Below are 19864 nucleotides of genomic sequence, written 5' to 3' on the forward strand. Positions count from 1 at the left end.
AGTTTTTTGGCTCTCTACATATAATACATGCAGCCTTACCTTTACTTAAATTGTCAAAGAACAGTTCAAGATTCATCACAACTAATTTTTTAAAAAACATCTCTGCAAGACTTTCTGTACAAGACCAATTGAATATCGCTGAACCCCAAGACATAAAGGATCAGGCATTTTAACATTGTAACTAAAGGCATGATCCCATCCTTCCAGTGTACACAGGTGCTGGTGGGAATGTGTACGAAGTTCTGATTGCTAAGCCTGTGTGTTGTCTGGAGGACAAACAACAAACAGCAAACTTTTTCAAAGGGCACAGCTTGCAGTAGGTTGTTGACAGAGGCTTGTACTCCTGCCTTTTAGCTCGTCCTTGTCTTTATCTACCTTACTTACTGCCTGTCTGTCACCCCACCACCACCACCACCACCACCACCCCACCCCATCTCTTGCTAACCCCAGCTCGACCCCTTCTTTCTACATTGCACAGAACGCAGGAGGAGCAGACACTGTTGCTCATTCGTTCCCTGTCATTACATCTTTGTTTTAACACGGCAGAGGCAGAGTTCCCACAGAGAACCTGATTGATTCGCAGAAGTACAAACACAGCCAATTACTCTTTAATGCCACTGAGTGAGAGCCAATTCAGCCAGCGGCACTCGCTAGTGCCACAAGAGACAGACGCACACCACTGCTCCCGTCATCGCAGACTGAGTGAGGACAAATGAGGATTATCTAAACCGCTCCCAATCAATAAATAGCTTTCTTTTGTATTTCGGCTTGGCAGCGAAGTGGTCTGTGATATAGAATTAGCGAAACCTCCGACACATTACAGGTGTGCATTTCCATGTTTCTCTGGCTTCTGGTGTTGTTATGTGTGACTAGACTCAGTGGGGGAAAAGTAAGCACAAGCTGTCAGTTTTAGCGGATTAGCTGTAGCATAAGGGCAGGTGCTGCACTCCGGGTGGAGACACATCGTGTTTTCTTGAGCTTATCTGAAAAACCAGGACAGGTACACACACACACACACACACACACACACACACACACACACACACACACACACACACACACACACACACACACACTTGCACTACCTTCATCCCGACTGTGGAAGCTCTGCAGGCAGGCGCTGCCATTGATTAGCTCATTTCCAACCTCTGATATGATTCCAGCAGGTTTGCACTCCCAGGGATCTGTCTGTGTATTTCTGTCTGTTTCTAACTACGGCCTCCCACCACCATAAATCTCTCAGTCTGTCTGTCTGTCTGTCTGACTGACTGACTGACTGACTGTGCCTCCTAGATGCCAAATGCCCAGCTCATCTTACTTCATTTGCAAACATGCGATGAAAGCACACCTATCGGCCTCAAAATGTGGAGAGACGAGATGCACAAATGACTTTCTAAATCCTAAATCATTGATCCCAGATGCATGAGACATGGATACAATGTTATGGGCTCTGACCATCTCGGCAAACAGGGCTCTCATGCCTTGAGAGCAAAATATATATGGCAAGCACTTAGTGACCGAAGCCTCCAGGAGAGGATTCAGAATAACTGAAGGGACGACAAAAACAATGACATTTAAGCAGTCAGTTCTCCCAAATAACAAAGAGATTTTCACCTACCTCTACTCAATATCTGGCCATGCAGATAGCTTAGCTCTTTACGTGCCATGGATTTTAAACAGCTCTCTGAGATTTCTGCCTCTACCCCAATTCAAAGGAGGTGAGTCGAATATAAATTGTGGCGCTCACAGCATTGAAAAGTGAGTGCTAGATATCTCTATCAACGGTTTTCACTTCAACTTTTTTACCGAGGAGATGGTCCCCAAGAAAACTGTCCATGCTTAGGTGTGTCTATACGATCAACAGTGGCCGCAACACCATTTCTGGAAATATGTTTTTTTTTTTTTTTTAATTATCAAAGAAGTTTTCAATGCTTTTGAGTATCCCAAACAAGGTGGAGGTAGAGTAGAGTCATCTCAGAGTGTTCAAAATGTGGGCAAGAGATCGACAAGTTGAAAGTGAATTTGAAAAAGGTCAAAAAATCATTCCTTTTTTTTTTTTTTTTTTTTACAGAGATGAAATCTTATATTTTATTATCCAAGATAAGAAATCCTATCAAGCACAATATGCATTAGGTTGTTAAAAGTGTTTCAAGGTAACTGGTCTTGGTTTTTCTTAGTGATATGTTCGGCCTTTTTGTTGTTGTTTTCTTGTTTTGTTTTTCTTTTCAGTAACTCAAGATTCACAAGGGTTTCTTCCCAGGGTTAACAACAGCAAGACTTGTACCGCAATAAAAACTTTAGTAAACTAGAACGGCACTCAGCAGGGCACATACCACCGTCAAGGCCAAACAATCCTTCACATGTCTGAAATCCAAATTATTTTCAGGATCTACACCAATATACAATCAATATACAATCTTACAATCAATCAACACCATAAATATGTCAGATTCTTTTACATCAAGATCCAAACATTATTTCCTGAGGACTTGACAAAAACGTCAAAAATGCACAAACTAGGATTGTAACGGATTCGTCCCTTTAACCAGATCAGCACCAATATCGAATGTGTTCTTCCCTGGCCTAAGCCTCTTCCCTTCCACCAAGTTTGGTGGAAATCGGTTCAGTACTTTCTGTGTAATCCTGCTGACAAACAAACCAACAAACAGACATGGGTGAAAACATAACCTCATTGGCAGAGGTAATCACTGCACACGGAGAGGCTTGTGCCAATATTCTTTCAAAGTTCCAATTTTTCAAATCACAGGTGCAACATGTTTCAACACAGGCCTCATCAGGTTTGCTTTGTAAACTACGCTGCTTATTTCAAAGGCTCTGACAAATCTCAATACAGGAAACAGAATCGATACTGCAAAAATCTTATATTTACATTTTAAATCTATTTGGGCTTCAGGCATATTACTGTTTTCTGGGAAAAATCTCCTGCTATTTTTTGTAAAGTCTACTGTAACTTTTATCCACTCAGTTTTTGTTTTGAGAGAAACTTACAAGTGGATGAGTGACAAGCTTGTCCACTAACAAAAAGTCACCATAGTCACTTTTCTAGTTTCAGCGTCATCAAAAGCCAAGGTGATTTTTGCACTTCCTTGTTTGCCTTTTGTGTACAGCAAGAACTAAATGGACAAGGCATTGATTACAGCCACTTAAAACCCCACACCCACACTATGGATTTATGTAAAACACTGCATGGACACAGACTGATGTGGCTGCATTCATTGGTGGCACTGATAGTTGGCTCTAAAGTAATTTTTATCGACCTTATTTTCAATGAATGTAACTCAACGTGACAAGGGCGCGCCATATACAGTATATAAGCTGATGCATCCATGCAATATAATATCATCAAAGCAATGCCATTACCATAAGGAAGACATAACCTTTTCTTTCCAAAATGCTGAAGTTCATCACGAAGCATGAAATGGTCTATATGAAGACTGTGACTGACTGACTGCCTCTCGCACCGCCCAGAATATGGCAACGCATCCACCACATCTGAAGTGTGTTCAAGCAGTTCCAGTTGCAGTAACTGTGATGCTATTAGCACCAAAGTCACAGTATATTATCAGTGAGTGGTAAAAGCCAGAGAGAGAGATAGAGAGAGAGAATCGGCTGTGGTGTCAGCGGAGATTGACTGGAGATCAGGGACATCATAAAGTGCCTCGCCAGAGCCTGTTAGCTAAGGGGACACATCAGAGAGTGAGTCCCTGAACCCAGGGAGTTCGGCTGCTACGGAGCTAAATGAAAGCGAGCTGAACAAACAGAAATAGCCCCGTTAGGTTTGATGTGTCGGCCTCTAATCTTATTACTCATAGCAGAGGAAAAAAAAGTGTCGGCTGTAGGCCAAAAATACTGCAGAAGATGGCAGCCCAAGCTGATGACTGACAGAAATGTGAAGTAGAGAGGGAGTTTCAACACAAATTCGATTGAATGCATGTTAATTAGTCCCAATTAAACTAAGCTATTGTACTCCAAACAAAACACACAACCGGTGAAGCGGTGAAAGAAATCCACCTTTGTAGGTAAACAAAGGTCGAGTCAGTGTTTGAGTTCCACATAAGGGCTGCTGAAAAGTTACAGGGCACAACAGGAGCTAATGCTGCCATTAATGTGGGTAGAGTGAACCAAGAGCGTTCTTAACAGCAGGAGAAAATTCTCCACAAGAACCTCCTGAGACAATTTCTATGGAAATAAGCTTCAACTCTGCATATGTGAAAATGCTTGACTCGACTGGAGCGTCTTACTAACTGCTCTGACTTTTCCCTAATGTGCTCACCCATAAACATTTCCAAGGACGCGCCGTGGTGATGGGGCCTTTAATGTGAAACATGGAGGAGGAAGGGAGTGCACAGAAGAGGCACTTGAGAGTCAGATAAAAAAAATAAAAAATAAAAAAAACCTGCTTCCTGCAGAGCCAGAGATCATTTGGTTATATTGAGGAAATACGTTCACATAAAGCTGAGGACATATGCAATGAAAGAAAGATATTCACCATCTAGGTGAACTTAGGTTCAACATTAGACCCATGCTGGGATTTCACCCAGCATGGGAAAAAGAAAAGGCCATTTGGGAGGAGGGTCTCTGAAGCACTCAGCTAGGAAACAGGGAATTATGTTGTTTGTCCTTAGCTGATGCAACCATTTTCTACATCAGCAGGTCTGACACTTTCTTTATTTGGAGCTTCTTTGTGAGCGGGTGCAAACCATTGAGTTCTCACAAAAAAAGGGACATGTTTTAGGCCACAATTAAAATGTGGTAAGACAACAACCGTGTTCATGTCTGTGTCCTCTGGAGCTGAGAGAGGATACAGTAGAGCTGCTGGGACTCGAAGAAGAATTTCACTGATAGCATAAACAAAAAGCTGGTGTGGATAAAAAGCCCATGATAAGCCCACTGGCACAAATGATAAAAACTGCAAAGTACTGAATGGAGCAGCATCAGGTGGTGTGACACTGAGGTAGAAAGAGAACACAACCCATGAGATGTAGTCAGTGCTTTTTGTCAGTGGTAATTAGTACTTTATCACCTCTGTTACAGCGTTCACAGCCGTCCTGCCTCACAGGATTTATCTGATTAAACAGCTTTGATCCAAGCTACTGATTGCTGTGTGCTGTGTCACTACATACTAACAGATGGACTTAGATAGATATATGCTGTGAGTATGTGGGATGTCTCGATGATCCGTTACATCCTCGGCTCATGATATAACATTACATCATGTCACAATAAAAATTAGTTCACGTGTCTTTTAGTTTTTCCATTTGTTCACCTTAGTGAACAGCACCATTTTTACTATGGCAACCGCACATTTATTATTAGCTAAAATATAATTGTAAATTAGAATATCTCACACCTACTGTAGTTATATATAACTGTTTCACCAGTGTTCGAATGTATAGCAAAACCTCAGGTAAGCGTGCCAAAATGTAATGGAAATGCCACTCTCACCTCCACCTTGTTTTTTTTATGTATTTATTTTTGTGTATTATCACTTACATAATGGATGAGACATTTTGTTTTGCAGCATGGTTTCCCCTCTGAATTGTGCATGACTAGCCGTAGATAACATTAGAAATTCTCTCTCTTTCAACATTGTACATTCACTGTTTCCTATATAGTAGAAGATCGTAGAAGTATGCAGAAGTGTGAGAGACTGCTTTGAGCAACTGAGGTTAGAAAGTAGAATTATGGGATACATCAGCTGAAGTAACAATGTGGCAATCACCGACTCTGCAGTAACAAGCGTCTTATTTTATGTGTAGTGTCTAACATGCTCATGCTGCTCATAGAGTTACGCAAGAAGGTAATGGACGCAGAGCTAAAGATCTTTCAGGTAACTGTGAACATGACCTTTGGTGCAAACAGTCATTTCATGCAGAGACCATCAGGACTGAAGCCTGGTCTACTGCGCCTCGTGTGTCTGTGCTGTTGCTGAGGCAGAGCCAGCAAGCCAGCAGTTAGCCCAGTAGGATCCTTTGAGCTGTTGAGTGTTGACAAGACCAATCAATAGCAACCACTGCCTTCTCCCAAGCTTCTTCCAGGATTAGAAATTATTTCTCCAGCTAGAGAGGAGGAGCAGCTGTCTTAACATCCAGTATGCACAGCGATGCTTCCAACTGGACTCATTTCTTAAATCTAGAAAGATGTCAGCCCATATGCAGTAATACATCTTTAATGGAGTAAATAAACACACAGGCATTGGTGGGCAGGCTAGCATTGCACAAGCCATCATTAGTGTAACCTATGTTTGTGCTTCTACATGCGTGCAGATTCTGCATATGCATGCACATTTCTGGTTTCTCTGAGGTTAGGCAGATGGCTTTGAATATTAACACATCCGCCACATTCTCTTGCTGGTGTAGAAATCAGGGCTGTGTAATACATGCTGCAGCAGACAGACAGTAAGCTGCAGGTTCATTGATTGACTTCACTTTTATTGTAAAAAAACAAAAAAACAAAACTAGAATTACTGCCTTGTGGTTGTAACCCTCCATCAACCAGCCAAGTTGCAGAAAACATGGTCACAATCTCCTCTTCCTGAGTTACAGCGTTGAATAATGACCGGAAGGGATTTTGCAGAACGTTATGATGTCACAGTGAAGTCGACCTTTGACCGTTTGGATTTAAAATGTCATCACTCTTTCGTATTAGTTATGACCTATTGGGGGTTATGACCAAAAACATGTTTTGTGAAGTCACAGTGACACTGACCTTCGACCACCAAATTTTAAGTAGTCAGTACATCATTCAGTACAATTGAATGTTTGTGCCAGATGTAATGAAATTTCCTCTGGCTGTTCGTGATATATCGCATTCAAAAGAATATGAGGTCACCACGAACTTGAACTTTGACCTTTGACCAACAAAATCTAATTGGTTCATCTTCAAGTCCACGTGAAGGTTTGTGCCAAACCTGAAGAAATTCCCTAATGGGATTACTGAGATATCGCTTTCACAAGAGTGGGACGAATGGATGCTTTGGTACCGGCTGTCGCCAAAAAAAAAACAATCAGCGGTTACAGTGCGAAGAGCGACTACTTGTAGTTATTTCAACAAGAGTTTCTATTATACAGATTTCTCAAAATTTAAACTACTAAAAAACCTGGGTTCTGGTGAAACCTGCAGCTAACTAAACTGACCTCAAAAGACAAGGCTATACAAACAACGACAATATATCCAACACATGTAACATCTATGCCAAACATTTGTAAACAAAGAGTGGAAACTGAGCAAAATTAGCCCAGAGTTGGAAGAAATATATATTAATCCAGGCTAAGCTAAGATATTTGTATTTATAAAAGCAAACACCCCAGACATATACTAATATAAGTCATCATGTTTACATGGAAAAAAAAGACTGAGGTCACATTTCCCAACAGACGAGGTGCCTCATTCTGCACTTATCCAGAGTTTTAACACACTGGAGACTAAACACCCCACCGGAATATCCAACTGTAATTAGGTATTCAGCTTAATGAGAGGGAGAGAATAATTATAGTACCACAAGGTGACTGAAGGCGAGGCAGAAAGCGCAGTCTTGCCTCGCTTTAAAAATCCTCAGATAGTCCTCTGATTACAGGTAAATAATCTCATATTCGATCATTTAGTTGCACATTAAAACATTTATGAGGATATAATGGTCATGTTTAATGACATCTTAGAGAGAAAGCCAGACACATTCTCCTGTTCATGAAATACAACAAGATACATTTATTTGCTCTGTAAAACATCTATTAGGATAACACTGATGCCCCCATCAGACTGCTGAGCTTTGTTTACATCTCAAATAAAAAAAACAACAAAAAAAGATGCGATTACCCGAGTGTGCTCTTATCATAAGCCAATTTAAGTTGGAGGTGAGAGTGAAACCATGTCAAATATCACCATACTGTACAGCAGGATTCTAGCTAATCCATTTACAATAGAGGTTTGAGCTGCCTTTAGGGACCAACCCCCAAACATGGATAATGCCGCCATAACCAATAGATCCATGGCTCCACGATATAAAAAGTTGATCTAACAATCAGCGTTTCCCAGCCCTCATTCATATGGTGTGGGACTGTTGTGGATTGGAGCGGAGCTCTGGGTAAACCCCTTTACCATGCAGATCAAACAGACGCAAACAGACTGGAGGGCTTGTGGCTACCCCAGCTTTCAGCATGTTTCATGTATTCAGTCTGCTGTGGCTCCGACCCAAAGACAACTGCATCCAGCATCGAGCAAATCCTTCAATCCGCCGACTGCCGCTCCCAAGCCTCTTAATCAAATAAGGCCATTGGCTCCATCACAAGTACTCTGGGTCTCAAGCACACACAGACTGAGGCTTATACTCTGCCAAGTCCAACAATCAGCATACCGGAAGCACGCTGACACTGTTCGTGATGAGTTTTTCAAAGAGGCCGGGATCTCGATCAGATTAGACGTCTCCAAACTCAGATTATAGGTTCTCGAGGAAAAGTGAAGAACACTCCACAGACCAGGGTTCACGTCTCAAATACAAAAAGGAGCTTTTCTGCTGCAAGTTGGGTTTAAATCTCAGCAAAAGTTTAATCTGAGCAGGAAATGTGAGCATGAGCAAAATAATAACAACAACCGTAAAGACCATGCTTTGTCGTTTGCAGGCAGTCTATCATTTTTAGTCCATTGCAGGATGCTACAGTACAAAGGCCAACTTGCAGAAACATCAAACTGACTTCAAATAGATAATGCATTATTGTGTGTGCAGCTGCAAACATGGCTGGTGTTTTTAATGCAAGAACTTACCAAATTCATTTTTGTCCATTCTTTTCTTATTATTTATCTTATGCGTTTTATTTTCCAACAGCTCAGCTCTTGAATGTGAGTCTTTTCAGCATCCGCCTCTGAACCCTTGATTACATCACATTACATTTAATTGGCAGATGGTTTTATCCAGAGCAACTTAAAATAAGTTCACTCAGTTGTCAAAGGAAGAAGACCTAGAACTTCACGTCAAAGCTTCACTGATCAGACTACAATAAAGCTCAAAGCTGCATTACCATTAGATGATATTTTAACTTTTACAAATGTCTACATTTTTATTCCTCAGGCCTTCTTCAAGATCTTGGAAGACGGCCCGAGGACTGAGACGTCGTCCGTTTGAATAAAACAAAAATACATATGGAGCCAGATCGTGCGACACTTTCTTCCTGCTCTTAGGTTTATATCCAGTGATCGGCACCTCATTACAACCAATTGGTGTGTGTTACTTTTCCATCGTATCCTTTGTAAAATGGTCAGCAGTAATGAACTGACCTTAACCACTGTCACATTTTCACATAACAGACCAATCAAGCCATCAATGTTTCACAGGCCTCAGTGCTTTCTCAGACCAAGCGTTATTCCCCTTATAGCCAGTCATCATCACGTCACACACACACTTTGTTAATATCAGCTCAATACAGTCCACGGAACTCAGTCTGTATAAGTCAGTCACATGAGCCTGAGCTGGGTTAAAGTGCAGACCTACCTTCACAGTAAGTAGAATCCCCATGGATGGAGGCATAGCCGCTCTTGCATTCACACTCTGCTTTAGTATTCCGGTTTTTACACTCTGAGTTTTCTCCACAAATGAGTCCCTCTGCGCAGAAGTCATAACCTGAAAGAGAGGACCAAAGGAAGCCTTGATTTACGTCGCTCTTAAAATTTGCTCACTCGAGGCAGTGAAAGATCATGTACAGATCACACACACACACACAAAACTGTGCACAGAGATGAAAGCAAACAAATGTACAAATGAATAACCTTGTTCCCGTCACCCACAACATTGTGGATGACAAGAGGCCTGATGAATAAAGTGTATGTTTGCAGTAGATTTGGTGCAATAATAAAGTTTTGTCTTCCATGAAAGTAAAAAACAGAGGAAGTCATCCATCCAGCCAATAGAGTTAGAGAGTCGCTCATGTGCTCCTCTAGTGTTTTGTGTTAAAATGTGAGTCAAATGTGCTGATGTGCTTATTTCTAAAGGAATATTGTATGAACATGGTGCTCAAATAGCAAAGAGAACCAAACGTGACTGTTACACTAACTGTCTGACGGGAGGAGTCGAGGTGTTTCACGGCACTGCCTTCATATACACCACAAGATGGCCGACTCTTTATCAGTTATCCAATGCGGACAAGAGACACTAAAGACCACACCCTTAAAGGATGCTGCAACTCCGACATAGAAATTTCAAAACAAAGACACACAACAAAATGTTATTTAACAACATTCACTGTTATTATCCCATAGTTAGTTACCATGACAGCAGCAAAGGGAACAGTACGGTGATGTAGTATAAAGGGAGTCCATGTTAGGAGGAGGTTCTGATGGATGGATGTGGAATAAGACACAGGAGAGTGGTGTTCATGTTGTTATTACCGTAACCATGACAACAAAGACCCTCTAATCTTGAGGAAGTACTTATTTTAACCCAAGATATGATCGTTTCCTAAACCTAACCAAGCCATGACCGTTTATTATGGTAACCATGCCAACCAAGGTCTGGTATGCCTTGTGCTGTAGGGGCAGTGTTTCAGGAGACACTCATATGGGTGGGGAAAAACGACCTATATAATTATTCAGGTTGGAGGACTTGTTGGTTTAGACATACACTCTTGGTTGGGGGAAGACTATGGTCTTGGTACCAACAAATGACTGCAATGATTTGATACATGATTGGTTTAATGTGTGTATTAACATTAAACCAAAACCACCAAAAAGTGTTCAGCACACATGTGACTCATGATGCAGTTCCCAGACTCTGGTGTCAAACTCCTGCACTTTGTATTCCCTGATATGTGCTGCCACCGGGAATCAAACCATGAAACTCTTGTGTTGCTGGACAGGAACTTTACCTCTGCACCAGCCACGGTGCCAACGGTCAAATTTGAACCAAACTAGACCGAGATCTTGCACATGCACAAAAAATGTGACATGACAGATAGACAGATGAACTGAGAATCAGTCTGACAGATAAGGAGACAGACAGACAGACAGACAGAGAGATGATTTGTCTCCTCCTCAGTAGGTATGAGCTGATGTAGCCTATCATGTCCTGTAATGAGTGACAGACTGGCTGCACATAAAAGCCCTGAGAGACAGGGAGCCTGCGGAGCCATTACTGAGGAAAGAGCTGTGTCTGCGTTATCCTTCCTCTCACCCCGAGCCCCACAGAATGGTGTGTACAAGTTAAAGGACTGATTACACAGGGAATAAAACACAGGAGTGTGTGCATGTGTGTGCATGCAATAAAGTACAGTCCTGCTGCAAAAACAAACAAAAATACTTTGCAGTTGTGTTTTTGACTTGTGATAGTGGGATTTATGATTTGTAATACACAGAAATCAGTCCTTCACTTAATTATTTGATATTTTTTTCCTCTCTATTTCAGTAAAAGAGAGGGTGTGAACACTCTGTGACAATTGTGTAATTAGCAGTTTAACAAAACTAGCATGACTCCTGGGACCTAACAGTGAGGCACAAGGAAATTTTAGAGTGACAGCAAAGTACTGAGTCACACAACGGAGAAGAGGTCTGGAGATGATTTGAAAATAATGAGCGGCTCTAAGTTTTAGTGCCTGTGGGTGTGTATGTAACAAAGAGAGAGAGAGAGAAGAGAGGGTTGTAGGGAAGAGGCACTGTGACTCTAATCTTTAATTGTTATTTCTTACAGTCTAAACTCTTCTCTCGCCTACTCTCCTCTCTCTGCTGTCCTCTCCTTTATACTCTGTACTTTTCTTCTCCCCCCTCTCTCTCACCTCCACTTTGTCTTCTACTTTCTTGTCTACTTCCACAAGTCCGAGTTTTGTTCTTCTTTAATTCTTATCTTCTCTTTTCCTTTCCTCTCCTGCCGTCTCTCTTCATCCTTCTTCTTTCCTTTGTTCTCTCAACATATCAAGTTTTATCCTCTCCTCCTCTCCTCTCATGTGGTTTATACTCTCTAGACTCGCTCTCCCTTCCCCCTTTTCTTTTCAACAAAAGCAGGTCTAAGATTTTATATTTCCTTGCTTCCTCTCCGTCCTATCCTCGCTGTCTTCTCCTTTACACTAAAAACCTTTTCCCCTCTCATCTTCCTTTTCACTTTCTCTTTCCCCTACTCAAATCCTGTCCTTTTCTTCTCTTTTACCTCCTTTTCATCCTCCTCTCCTCTGAGTATGGTGAATCTAAGGCATGCTGCTTATCTTACCTAAACGAAAGTGCAATTTCCTTCGCTCAGAACCTGCCCCGGGTTTCTTTCATTATTGCTCTATAGCTGACAGCCTCCTACAGTTTGTTTATTCAGTGTATTTACTGAATTACCAGTGGCTATTTACCCTGTAGTACCTCCCTGCCAAAGCAGCGGGGTTCAGGCAAATTGGCATAGCAGGTGTTTTATAGCAGACAGACCAATCTGCTCTGATAGGTATCCCAGCCAAGATGCATTCTTACTGGGTGTAAAGGGAGGGAAACAAAGTTATTGCAGAGGCACAACCTGAATCAGCATCCGGCAGACTGGCTGTGTTTACTCCTCGCGGCGGCCGCAGGGGTTTGGTGCATGCACGTCCAAAGAAAGAGAGTGATTCATGCAACAGAGGAGAGTAAAGCAAGAAGGAAGCGATACCTCTGCAAACATTGCAGCATCTGCCATCTGGTAAGATCTGTTCACTGATGGTGCAGTTGATCTCTGGACAAGTTTCGGTGACTTTCACCATCAGGCCATTCTGAAAGGACAGGACAGAGGCAAAACATTACAGTTACAGTGCTGAGATATTCTGCAGAAGGATCACCTTGTGATCTTGGGAGTAAATGGTTGGACATGTGCATGTCCATACTATTCCATGCACATTTCACCCTTTGAAGCATTAAAAATACAGAAAAAATATATGTGATGTTTAATAAAGCTTTCCTATGCAGACTAGCACATTGAAGTACATGTGACCCAGGGGTTAACGCAGCCTGCAGTACTGGTCTTTCAGTGGCCATGCAGTTTTCACAAACACCTGAGACCCAAACCAGGATGAGAGGCTTACAGCCTATTTGAATCAATCACAGGGAGTTTTTTGAGCAAATCTACAGCATATGGAAACCAATTAGAAAATGAGATGCCAGCATTACAGTAAGGTTTTATTTAAATGCTTGGTCTATACATGGTCTATAATAGTAATATTTAATTGCAAAAAAAAATGTTTGTGGCTAGAGCAAGTCATATAATGGCCTGTCTCTGAAAGCTGGCTGTGTTTTCTTGAAGAAAATAAGTCAATCATTATCTGAACTTCTTAATTGCATTCGGAAAATGTTTAAGATTTCAAACTTTCATCTTTTACAACCCTACAAATCAATCCAAATGTTCCCCTGTTTAATATTTTAGGTTTAAATATTTTCAAAGCTCTCTTACCTCACATAAAGGCCTGCGTGTGGAGCTACATTTTGCCGGACTGAGCCTTATTATTTGAATGTCACAAGGTGAGAATGGCACTGCTTTTAAAACATATCAAACCACACCGACAGTTAAAAGAATGTTTTCAGATATTTAAGAAGAAAAAAAACGGTATTTTAAAATACTTCTGAGTGAATGAGGCTGCCATGACAACGGAGAAGGTAGAATGTAAAGGCAGCTTGTGCTTCTCACATTCATAAGGAAGGCATGAATACAGACTGCAAGTAAGGTGCAAATACATGCCACCGAAGCTGGGAAACAATAAAAATGAATAAAACTCAGTGTCATCTTCAAAACAAATAGCAGCAGCAGCAGCAGCAGCAGCAGCAGCTGCAGCCTGGCTGGGAATGTCAGAGCTCCAGTGGTTTCTGCAGTGCCTCTCAGGGTGTGAAGTATCAACTCAAATCTCTAAGATGCTTTTCTCCATCAGTGTTTTGCTTTTCTAGGTAACTATATTAACTGCTTCCTCATTTTTTTTACCACCACAGTCGCTTTGCACTATGAACCATTTTTTATCAGTAACATCATTTTCTAATTATGTAATGAGCACTTTCATCATAAATTAATCAGTCTTTCAGTTAATCTGTTAAAGCTGCCATAATCACAATTTCTTTTACATTAAGTGTCTAATGTGAAAGATGTTGATTGTAGTGGTGATTCCACAGAGGATTCACCTAATTTGACAAGAGTTAACATTGGTGTTCCTTTCCACCACTGGAGACAGCTAACATTAGATATGTAGCAATAGCAAAACTTAGAAATAGCACCTTTAACAAAAAATCAATTATGAAAATTGTTGTCAGTTTTCTGTTGACCTTCAGTATGACTATTATTACTCTATCATGTCAGGCAGCCATGATGAGATAATTGCTGGCATTAGTGAAGTAAAACTCAACTGCACAGAGGAGTATACATATCATACATAATATGCTGTATTTCAGCAGGATTTTTTCTATTGATACTGCAAGAGGAAATGACTTGTTTCACCGTTGAGATTTGTTGTGCAGCCATTCCTGTTCCTATCCCCATTTTGATTTCTTTTCATTACCACAAAGTTAGAAGAGTCAGTTTGATAGTTGAGTAAAGTAGAGTAGAGTCAACTGACAACAGATTCACCTCAGCTTTTCTGTCACTCATAGTATCTGAGAGGCAACAATAGTAGAGGTCGAGGGAAAATCAACTGGCTAGAAATGCGGAGAAAGATCTGTAGTTGTCGGCAACTTACAAAAAACAATTTGCAGCAACTATATCTTCACTTCACACGGCAGTTGAGTTTGGAGCATGTTTATTTTTCAACATTATTTTCCAAAAAAAAAAACAAGCTATCACACTGAAAGCACCTTCCAGCGGCGATAAACACTGTAACTGTGATGAGATGCTATTCTGCAACTGCACACAAGAGATGGTTTGAAGAAAAAAAAAAAAAAAAAAAAATCCAATGAGTATCACGTTTCCCCAGCAAGCTGCAATTTGCCCAGCAGCCAGAGAGCCACTTAACTACTTAACTGTTCTTACTTGATGAAATTAGCCCTTAAATGCAGGCTGCAGAATAAGGCATTCAGGTGACTCAAAGAGCCTCAAAAGCTGAACATAAAAACTTACTTTCATTGCATTCCTATCCATTATGTCAACATTTTATTGATTTGTTTCATTTTTGAGATGTAGGGATGCAGCAACTCTGCCAGACACAGCGGTACCCTGAGGGCCATCTGTATAAACAGCGCAAAGAGGTCAGACAGGTTTTGAATAAGCTGCTGTTTTCACCATATCATCAAAAGCATTCATTTGGAGGAAATGTAAAAGGTTAAAACACATTAGAATCACCAGCTGCTTTGTAAAACTATATTTATACATAACTGTAGCTATAATATGGCAAAGCCCCAGAGAAGCAATGCAAAATTTCATGTTAATATTGGGTGATTTTACAGCACAATGTAGGAAGTAGTGTGTAAGGTTATGGAGGCTGGAGTAGAGGCTCTGGTTGTGTAACGCATCTGACTTTTATGCTGGAGGCTGAAGTCTGGATGTTTTGAAGCTGTCAAACAGAGTAGCTGCATCATGGTATCTCTAAAAAGAAAAAACATGTGAAAGTGTTATCATAAAAAATAGAAATGATGATCAAAAGAACTGAAATGAGACTGGGGCTTTACAAACAAATAAAAAATTCCTTTTAATTGAATGTCTGCTCTCCAAGTTAAAGCCTATAGTATTTTACAGGGAGAGAACTCTGATGTGTAAATACAAGAGCACAACACATTCTCCAGCTTTAGGTGGCAATTATTTGAAGTTATTTGTGCTGTTTGTCCGTTATTTGCCTGGCTGAACGGAAACCTGTGGTTGCCTAGAAGGTAGCTAAGGAAAAACTGATAACATGCTTTGGAAAATCAAAATTAAACTACACAGAATTTGTAGTCAGTGGCCTAAAACCACTAAAACGGACTTTTAAAATAATTCAAATGGTTTTAGCTGTGGACCAAAATGAGGATTCATTTCACACACAACATCTAAAAATAGCTCTCTCTCTCTCTCTCCTTCATACTCTCGCTTATTCTCCCAAAATGTCAATGCATATATTCACGGTTGCTTTTCTCACTTCCTACCTCGCCCGCTGTGAGGGTGAGAGGACAGAGAGACGGTCAGGAAGAGGAAAGCTACAGCATCGAATCAGTACTAACCAGAGAACGGCAGAAACCACCCAAAAATACACACATGTCATGTTCACATACACTTACACGCACATGTTGAAATGTAGAGCTGAGATTTAGAGGCTGTCATGGAATCCGAGCACTGACACCAGAGACCCCTGAAAGCCTCATAATAAAACATTTTTGGGTCTCTTCTAAAAAATAATGTGTCCACAAATTGGTCATTTAGCAGCGCTCACATCCAGGAGTTTAAAGGATGGCTGTAATTGCTTGAAACAGAGCTTACAACCAGCATAATGATGTTTCAGAGTCTCTGAGGACCAATAATGGATCCAGGAATCCACTGTGTGGCTCTTTGTAAGCAATTACATGCATAAAACGCTAGTTTTCTCCTTAAAAAATATTCTCTCTTTAAAGATAAATGGCCTCTGAGTAAAGAAAGCTCACCTCTGTTCTATATTGAGCTGGAATAATGGCTTTAATTATTATCCACACAGTGATGAAGCTCCAATTCAAACCAGGGCTTTGTGTTGCTGCCTTCATAAGTTATTCTAATTACCTGGCTATCTCACCATTAGAGAGGAGGAAAAAAAGCAGATTGAACAGATTGGGGGAGGGAGGGAAAACTAATAAGGCCCGCTGGATAATTAAATAACACGCAGAGCAGTCCACCACACACAATCATTACGCATTTACACTGAAAGAGAAGTGCTGCATGGTGATCTGATTGAGAGCAGAGGCTAAACGCTGGACAAAGAAATGTACAGTATAAAGAAAGGTTACCTTGCATTCCCTGCAGCTCCTGGATAAAAAGTGCTGCCCTTCAGAGAAGGTCTGGCCCATGTAAGTACATCTTGCTGTAGAAAAATAGAACATAACTGCTTCAATATCACACCATTAAGGTAAGTACAGCAACTATGAAATACCAGGAATGGAATATTTCCTCAGCTAATACCAGGTCCTGTGGTACTTTCAACAATAGAGAAATATGCTTTTGAGTTTCCCTGCGAAAAAAAAAAAAAAAGTTTCCAGCCTGAACTTCTGCATAGTTAATTCTGTTAGAAACAAACTTGTTCTTGGCTAGTGTGCATAAGTGGAGAGGAAATGTATCAGCGCATTAAGAATACAACAGAGGAGACCCTTCTACATATTCCTCTGGCAATAAAGCAGAAATAGAAAATGAGGCATATGATATGAAGTCCTGCTTTTTTCCTCTCCAGGGTGCAAGACCGCGGAGCGCTCAGTCGCAGTTCTGGAGCGCTGCTCCCTTGTTCGTCTGTGCCAGAGCTCTGATGTTCACAGGGGAGGAAGAGGAGGAAGGAGGAGTGAGCACAGGAATGGGGGGAGGCGGAGGAGGGCTGGAATTATTCAAAGAGGACTATACTTCGGGGATTTATTGTTTTTGCAGCGTAGCAAGAGAGACACAGTTGTTCGTGGCTCTGTGAGCAGTTACTAGACCTGTGTGCTTTACACCAGAAATGATGCTTCCATGAAAATAAGCGGCTGTGATCTTTGCTCTCGCAGATGGTTTACTCTGTTTTCATTTTGCTGGCAGAACGTCAGGCACCAAAACAGAAGGTGTGTTGTTTGTATCTACAGTGGTTGTGGTTGCACCAGCAACTTCAAAAGGACAAACTACAGTGAAGTGAAGAAAGCTGAGCTTGTATTTAGGACTGGCAGAGCTGGTAATCTGTTCAAATGCGTAACGCAACCTATGTTTATGTTTTTCCTGACAAGCAAACTTTTGTGGTCGTCCAAATACTGACTGTCTCCTCCCGCTAGCAAATAACAAGCAGCATCACGACGCAGTTAAGTCTTGGTCACATTACGTTGTCCGTTCAACTAAATCTACCACAATCGGCCCTGGGAAAGGTTGTGACGTAAAGTAAATAAATATTGATCAGATATATTCAATATTGATCCAGTCGAGTAATGTGTAGAAAAAGGTGAGGAGTTTGTATGTGAACTTCTCCATATCTAAACACAGTGTAGCAGTGTCACTATTGACCAACAAAGGTGCACTCTAACCTGACCTCTGATCTGCTGGAGCCAGCTGGACATCGCAGCGAAACAGGAAATGCACGCTTGAATGTGTCCGTTGTTTGTGCGTCAATAGAAGTGAATGGGAGGAATATTCATATACCGGAAACGTATTGAAACCATGACTTTATACTGCTGCAAAAAGCTTGTGGTAAGACCAGAGAGGGAAAGGTGGCAGGTACACCCCGCAAGATTTGCAGTAATTACTGAAGCTTCAGTTTCACACAGAAGTAAACAAAAGCAGATTTGTCGACTGAAACGATTATTGCTGGCAGATTTTTAGCTAATGTTTAAGCTAATGCTTAAACTCATAACGTTTCCAATAGCATTACTCTAAATTCTGGAGATAATGCAAGGTTAGTGGTGTAGGTCGTGCACTTCTTAACTGGGATGATAATGTTTGTGATTCATGTTAGAGCAGGTAAACACACTGTTTAATCCATTACTTACTTAGTTTTTCTCTCATGTTTTTGGTTTCTGAAAAGGCCAAAAAAAAAAAACACCACCCTCCAAACTCTTGATATACTGACTCTGTCATTATCTTGTCTCAATGTCTTTACATTTACTGGAAGCCATTCAGCAACTGTCCTGCTCTGTTGCTTTTATTACTTCACCATCCACTCAAAATAGATCAACAGTCACTACTTCCCTAATTTAAGGTCAGTCCCACCTTGTATTGAACTGTCTACACATTGTAAAATCTCAGTGTTCATTCTGATTTGAGTCTGCATGAGGAGAACGTGTTGATTAATTCAACACTTGGCATCTCACATGGTTGTGCTAATAATGACTGTCCTCCATTTTCAGTTGCAAAGTAGATTGTTGATTTACTGCCACAAAAAGTCAGCAAAAGATAAAACTTCATCTACTGTTCCTTGATCAATAATGTATGTACTGATAAAAAAACCAAAAGGATTATAGAGAAGAATGGATTTTCAAGAAAGCAGCTGTGGAGAGATCACAGCATTCTTAGCTCTGTCTGTCAGTTTGGAGAGAAAACACAAACCAACGTATTGATATTAAAATGGTAGTGGCCATGGTGCAGACTGAGCATCATGAATGTTATTTAATTCGTCTTCCCAATTTATTATCATGATCACCTATTTATGATTGCTATGCAGAAAAACGGATCATCAGCCATGTCAACGGTTGATTTGACCTGAACCCGTGCATGTGGTGTAGAATATTAGTTTCCTCCGCTTCCTGCTCATTCCAAACATGTGCTGCTCATACTTACGTCTGCATTTCTTGCAGCAAGTCCCATCAACGTGCACAGGCAGCGAGTCCTCTGAACAGTTTGCCGGAGGACAGAAAATCCTGCGACATTCCACCACGCCATTCTGCAAGAAGATGATTTTTTTTTATTTCTCTCTCACCAAAAACATGCAGATATCAAAAGAAAAAAATTCCAACGCTCAGCGTGCACGTACAACCCCCCCCCCCATCCACAGGGCACCAGGAGTGAAGATGATGTGAACCTTCATGGCCTTCACAGTCTGATCTCAACCCAGTTGAAAACCTATGGAATATGCTGTACCGACATGAATGGTCCGACATGAGTGGTCAAGAATGGTGTCCATCCCTCCAGTAGAGTTCAGACACCTGGAGAATCAATGCCAAGGAGCATTAAAGCTGTTCCAGCAACACGTGGTGGCCCGACACCCGCTAACATGTCATCTGTCTCTATAACACATGTTGTATGTTTCATCCAATGTGTCTTAAAGCCCAAGCCTAAATGATAAAC

General features: G+C 41.1%; 1 protein-coding gene across 1 annotated transcript in view; it reads right to left on the reverse strand.

Annotated features, from left to right (window-relative positions):
• Positions 1-19864, reverse strand: part of LOC111655488 (protein kinase C-binding protein NELL1) — a 238209-nt gene that overhangs the window by 135338 nt on the left and 83007 nt on the right. The window contains exons 9-12 of the mRNA XM_023406920.2: positions 19358-19460; positions 16864-16937; positions 12620-12719; positions 9506-9634 (exon numbers count right to left, since the gene is read on the reverse strand). Coding sequence (XP_023262688.1) covers positions 9506-9634; positions 12620-12719; positions 16864-16937; positions 19358-19460 — 406 coding nt within the window. The remainder of the gene's footprint in view (positions 1-9505; positions 9635-12619; positions 12720-16863; positions 16938-19357; positions 19461-19864) is intronic.

The sequence above is a fragment of the Seriola lalandi genome, unplaced genomic scaffold (assembly GCF_002814215.2).
Source record: "Seriola lalandi dorsalis isolate HSWRI2012SDOR001 ecotype SW California unplaced genomic scaffold, Sedor1 jcf7180002054319, whole genome shotgun sequence".
NCBI classification, from domain to species: Eukaryota; Metazoa; Chordata; class Actinopteri; order Carangiformes; family Carangidae; genus Seriola; species Seriola lalandi.